Genomic DNA, 6,291 nt, shown 5'->3' with positions numbered 1-6,291 from the left:
CTGGGACTGAGCGCGGGTGAGCTCGGGGCCCCACGGCCCGGCCCGGCCCGGTCCGGCCCGGCCCGAAATGGCGCAACGGGCGCGAGGCCCCGGCGGGGCGCGGGGAGCGTGTGCTGGGAACAAAGCGGGCATTGTGGGGAGGAAAGCAGGGGCCGGCTGCTTCGGAAAACGCGATCTCCCCACCGGATGTGTTAAATAAAAACCGCTGGGGAAAAAAACAGCGGAAAGTCAGGAAAATCGGGTTCGGGCCGGGAGGCGTGGGGGGCTGAAAGCCCGCGAGTACGGAGGGCTATGTGGTCTCGGATGGGACTGCAGCGGCTGCGAATCCCTTAAAAAAATAATTTGGGAGGAGTGGGGTTGTATCTGGGGGATTTTTCCCTTTTTATTTGAATATCGAACGCTTTTCCCTCTGCACTGACTCGGAATAGAACAAGAGTAAGTTTTGGTGCTGCTGTTCCAGTCCCCAAATCCCAGCTCTTCCCCTCCCCGCGCTCAGACGGCACCGTCCTGCCCGGACGTGTCGGAGTGCAGTGCCCTGGAATTTATGACAGCGTTCAGCTTCCCCCCACACACACACACACCCCGCTCTCCCCTCTTCGTGTGTTCCAGTGCGAACTGTGAGCTTTCATAAACACGAAAAAACGCTCGTGGAGCCCCACGGGACCCCCCCCCCAGGCCCCGGGGCATGGCGCTGCGCGGGGACCGGGGGACTCGTGGGGGGCGCCGGGGCTTCCGTGGGTTGTTCCCCATCTCGGAGCCGTTCGGTCACCGCTGTACGGTTTGGACGTTGCTGTCGGTATTCACTTGAAAAGAGCTTGAATGGGACTTTTTTTTTTCCTTTTTTTTTTTTTTTTTTTTTAAGCCAAAGCTTTGTTGTGCTAAACTAGTTGGACGAGTTAGGGTGTCGCTGCTCCCGATTGCTCTGGCCAATGGAACCCGATCCACCCTGCTGTGCGTAAGAGCGCAATTAAGGATTTAACCAAGCCTATGCTGCGCCCCAGCCAGCAGTCTGCCGCAGCCGCCGCACCGAGCCGCCTCCCCCGGCCATGTCCGCCTGAGCCTGGCGATCCGCGCTATGACAGCAGTGTTTGACAGAAGGGTCTCCAACATCAGGTCCTCCGACTTCCAGCCGCCTTTCCAGAGCGCCGCAGCCATGCACCACCCGTCCCAGGAATCTCCCACTTTACCCGAGTCCTCGGCTACGGATTCCGACTACTACAGCCCGACGGGGGCGGCCCCGCACGGCTACTGCTCGCCTACCTCGGCTTCCTACGGCAAAGCGCTCAACCCCTACCAGTACCAGTACGGCATGAACGGCTCCGCCGGCACCTACCCCGCCAAAGCTTACGCGGACTACGGCTACGGCAGCCCCTACCACCAGTACGGCGGCGCCTACGGCCGCGGGCAAAGCTCCGCGGGGCAGCCAGGTGAGAGCGGGGTGAGGGACGCGGGGACGGGGCTTCCTCGGCCGCGAGGAAAAAGGAAAAATAACAATAAACAAACGATAGAAAATAAACAACGAACAAAAAAATGAAGAAAAATTTTAAATTTTAAAAAAGAAAGAAAGAAAGTTTTTAGAAAGTGCAACGCCGGCTCCGCTTTTCCCAGCGCAAACCCCGTCGGAGAGGGCTCCGGAGGGAGGCGGCCGTCGCTCAGTCACCCCCGGGCCCCGCGGCTGCCTTCCCCCCCCCGCGGGACGGGAGCACGGCCGGCTCGTGGCGCGCCGCGGAGCCAAGTAGAGCTCCCTTCCCTGCTCGGGGGGGGGAACGGAGCGGGGCTGGGGGGTTGTGCCAGAGAGCTCCGCGATTTTAGAGCTCTGCGTTTCTTCTTTTTAAGAAAAAAAATATATTAAAAAATAAAAAGGAGGATAGGTGGGGGGTGAAGAAGTAAGAAAATAACGAGAGCACGCCGAGCGCCCGACGCTTGGCTCGGGACGGGAGCGGCCGCGGCGGAGCTCGGGACGCTGTGCGGTATCGGAGCGGTGCGGAGGAGCGAGCGCTGTCCGGGCCGGGCCCTTCCCTTCTCTTCCCCTCCCGGGGAACACGGGGAGCCGGGGCCTCGCGTGGGGCTCCCGCAGCGCCCTCCCTGTGGGGAGCCCGGAGGGCAGGGAGGGAGCGGCCCCCCGGCGCGGGCGGCCCGGGGGGAGCCGCGGGGGCCCGTCGGGACGGCGCCGCCGCCCGGCCCGCGCCTTAACGTCTGCGTGTGTCTCTCTCCCGCCCTTGCGCCCGTGCAGAGAAGGAGGTGGCGGAGCCCGAGGTGAGGATGGTGAACGGCAAGCCAAAGAAAGTGCGCAAACCGCGGACTATTTATTCCAGCTTTCAGCTGGCGGCGTTGCAGAGGAGGTTCCAGAAGACCCAGTACCTCGCCCTGCCCGAGCGGGCCGAGCTGGCCGCCTCGCTGGGACTCACGCAGACACAGGTACGCGGCTCGGGGCGCTGCGGGGCGGGCCGGGCTGTGGGGTCCCGCTGCGATCCCCGCTGCCCGCGCCCGGCCCTGACCGTGTGGGTTTCCCTCCGCTCTCCCCCTCTCGCAGGTGAAAATCTGGTTCCAGAACAAAAGGTCCAAGATCAAGAAGATCATGAAGAACGGGGAGATGCCCCCGGAGCACAGCCCCAGCTCCAGCGACCCCATGGCCTGCAACTCCCCACAGTCGCCGGCGGTGTGGGAACCTCAGGGCTCGTCGCGCTCCCTCGGCCACCACGGGCACGGGCACCCGCCCGCCGCCAACCCGTCCCCCGGCAGCTACCTGGAGAGCCCCTCGGCCTGGTACCCCGCCGCCAGCCCCCTCGGCTCCCACCTGCAGCCCCACGGCTCCCTACAGCACCCCTTGGCGCTGCCCTCCGGGACGATCTACTGAGGGCTGAACCCTTCTGCTTCTTTTGTATTCCGCTCCCCGGACTCCTGTGTTTTACTGTTAAGGAATAATAACGAAAGGAATGCGTATGGGGGATTTTTAAAGGGAAACGAAACAAACAAACAACAACAACAAAAAGATTAAAATGTGTAAAGCTTGTGCATGTAACTTATTGCATTTCAAAGGAACCCTTTTTTATACCGTACGGACATTTTTCGGCTCAGCTGTGGACACTGTCAATGGTGCCTTGAAATCTATGACCTCAACTTTTCCAGAGACTTTTTTTCAATGTTATTTTAACCCTTGTAAATAATTGTAGATAGAGGAATTAAACTGTATATTCTGAATAAAATAAAATTATTTCGACCACGAGACGCGTTCCCCAATTACCCCTTCTGAAAAAAAAAAAAAGGAAAAAAGAAAAGCCAAGGCCAGATGCGGAGCGAGCGGCACTTTGTGGGGCCGCAGGGGAGAGAAGGGCAAAACGAGGGCCCCCGTTCCTGGGGGTTCCTCCGTCGCAGGGGTTCTCACGGCTGCCGCTGTATTTGTGCACACGGCCGCGGGGCACCGGGCGGCGGGAGCCGAGCCCCCGGACCGGGACGTCCCCGGCCCCCGCGGAGTGGGACGGCGGAAAGATGGAGGCCCCCCGGGACGCGCGGCGACCTCCCGATCCCGGGCGCCGCGGGGCTGGAGCGGATCCCCGCGGTGCGCTGCCCGGTCCGTGCCACGCAGCGGGGAGGCGGTGTGCGGCGGGTCTCGGGGCTCTGCGGGCGGTCCTGGCTTTAGGATTTAGGGAGCGACTGCGGAGCCGCTCGGCTTTGTCTCTTCCGCCGACTTGCATCTCCTTCAAAAAATCAAATTAAATGGAAAAAAAAAATCCCGACTTTTTCATTTTCTTCACCTCCTCATTTCGCTCTAGTCAAGCATTATTCTTTTTATTATTACTGTTCTGTTTGGAACCTGCAGCCGGAGCTTCCCCCTTTCCCCGAGCTTCCTTCCCCCGGCCCCCCGAGGTGGCAGCCCCGGTTCGGTCCCTCCCCGCGGTCCCTCCGCGCTCGCTCCTTCCTCCCCCTACCGGGAGCCCGGGGGCGGCGGCAGCGCGAGGAGCGCCAGCACCGTGCCCGGGGCAGAGGCCCCGGGTGGGAATCGCGCTGCTGCCGACCGCTGCCCCGCTGTCCGCGAGGTGCGCAGCCCAGCTCCGGCGGGGACGCTGCTGTGCCCAGCGCCCAGCGCCCATCCCGGGGCCCGGCGGCGGCCGGAGGGAGCCCGGGAAGGGGATGGGACGGGATGGGATGAAGTGTCCTTTGTCTGACGCTGTCTTTGGGCTCGGCGGATTGCTGGCTCCGGAGGGCTGGGGTTTTTTTTTGTTGTTTTCTTTTTTTCTTTTTTTTTTTTTCCTTTTTTCCCCTCGCTCTCTCTTCCCCGCCCTTCTCTTTTCCTGGCGGCCACTTCCATGCGGAGCCGGGGCAGCTCGGGGAGCCGAGAGGAGCCGCATTCCTGTGGGTGCCGAGCGGCTCCAGGGCTGAGCCGCAGGGCCTGACACAGACACACACAGACACACACACACAGTCAGACACACACACACACACGCACGCACACACACACAGCCATGGGCACCAGGGAAAAGTCTTCCCCATGGTTCCCCACTCCGCTCCCCCGCCACCTCCGCACCCCTCGGCTCGGAACGTCCTCCCTTGCCCATCCCCGGGTCCCCTCCATCCGCAGCGCGGCTCCGAGGGCACTACTCGCCCTCTCTCCCTTTCCATGCCCACTCTGTGCCCGCTCCATCCTCCCTCCATCCCCGCTCCGTGCCCGCCCCGGGGGCACCGCGCATGTGGCAGCGATTACAGATTCCTGTGATTCGTGCCACGCGATTGATAGACTGAGGTGGTTGTGGGGGTGGCTGCAGGACGGAGATGTGTTGCTTCGGGAAAGTCGGGGCGGGGGGGAACCCCCCCTTCTTACTCCCAGCCCTCGGAGCGGCCGCCCGCAGCGGGGCAGTGACCTGCCCGAGGGGTCGGGCGGAGGCGGTGGGAATAGAACAGTTGAGCTCGCACGGAGCCGCCCTTCCAACGATGCTTTTTTTTTTTTTTTGGGGGGGGGGGAGAACTTGTGTTCCATCCGCGGCCCTGCCCTTTGTTCCGTGCAAAGCCCGTTCACACGGCGGTGGGGGCCGAGCCCCTGCCCTCCCCCGGTGTCTGCGTGCCCGTGGTGCCGCGCTCCGCTCCCAGCCCCCGGCCCCGTACTTTCCCACCCAGGTGCGGGCCCGCAGCAGCCCGCCCGTTGCCGTCGCTCTGCCTGGCGGGGGGATATGCCTGTGAGCGGACTCCCCGGGCCCTGCAGCCTCTGCCCGGCCCCGGTCAGGCGGCGGAGCCGCCCTCCGCTCCGGGAAACCTCTACTCTCTCCTCGATGCGCACCTCACAGCGCCTTTGCAGGGCTCGCGCTGCCCCGGACCACACCTCCCCCTTCCTTCGCACCGCTTCCATCCGTCTCCGCACGGAGGAAGGCCCCCCGCTGCAAGAGCCGCCGCTCCCCAGTCCCCATTGGAGCCTCCAGCCGCAGAGCGGCCCTGCGCCCATCGTCCCCGGGGTCCACAAAAGCGCGTCGGGAGGCGAAAGGGAACCACCCCAATGCGCTAACCCCGCGAACCGCAGGTAGCCCTGTTAGCCGGGCTCTTTGGGCTTAATTAATGACGATTAGCAGGTTCTGCTGTAATTTCCTTAAGGACCTCCGACGGCTGCTGCAGGGGTGCGGGGCAGCGCCGAAGGCCGCTCCGCACCTCGGCGGGGGACGCACCGTACCCATACCCCGCACCCGGCTGCGGGCAGCGGGCAGAGCCGCAGTGCGGGCGGTGTCGCCCCGCGCCTCGGCCCCCGGCGCTCGTCAGCGCCCCGCGCCTCTCAACCCCGGGCCCCGCACCGCCGCGCAGCGCTGATTCGCTCATTTCTTAATTCCCGCTCCTCTCCTTCCCTCGGAATCAAACACTCTTTTGTCCTTCGGAGTTTGATTTGATCGCTCCCGTTCGCGTTTCACTTTTGTGTTTCTCTCTCCCTATACCATTACTCATTGAGTGCCCCGCGAAATTACAATCGTACATTTTCAACTCAGCAACCCATTTGCAGAGCAAAAATAGGGTCTGAATAATGGCTGAATGAGCCCTACTGGACAGTTTCAGATGTAACACTCCGTAATAATTACATCGCGGGCTGGATTAGGATGCTATTATCATAATCTGGACGTTTACAATTATCTGTAATTTGCAAAGATGCGCCAGGTCTTGATTACAGCCGTTTTTTTTATCAAGCTAACCATCACTAAACAGTGACAGTAATAACAGCTAATTTTGCTGGCAATATAAGAGGTGCCGGGGTGTGCAAACAATTTCACACCTGGATGTGCTCACTCAACCACGAATATAGAGAAAGCGCTTCTGCCC

General features: G+C 62.0%; 1 protein-coding gene across 1 annotated transcript; it reads left to right on the top strand.

Annotated features, from left to right (window-relative positions):
* Positions 981-3,226, top strand: DLX5 (distal-less homeobox 5). Its single transcript, XM_021388601.1, has 3 exons — positions 981-1,427; positions 2,234-2,418; positions 2,534-3,226. The coding sequence occupies exons 1-3, from the start codon at positions 1,076-1,078 to the stop codon at positions 2,855-2,857; spliced, it is 861 nt and encodes a 286-aa protein (XP_021244276.1). The 5' UTR covers positions 981-1,075; the 3' UTR covers positions 2,858-3,226.

This window comes from Numida meleagris, chromosome 2, assembly GCF_002078875.1.
Source record: "Numida meleagris isolate 19003 breed g44 Domestic line chromosome 2, NumMel1.0, whole genome shotgun sequence".
NCBI classification, from domain to species: domain Eukaryota; kingdom Metazoa; phylum Chordata; class Aves; order Galliformes; family Numididae; genus Numida; species Numida meleagris.
The sequence above is the reverse complement of the archived record's forward strand: the minus strand, read 5'-3'. Positions and strand labels throughout refer to the sequence as shown.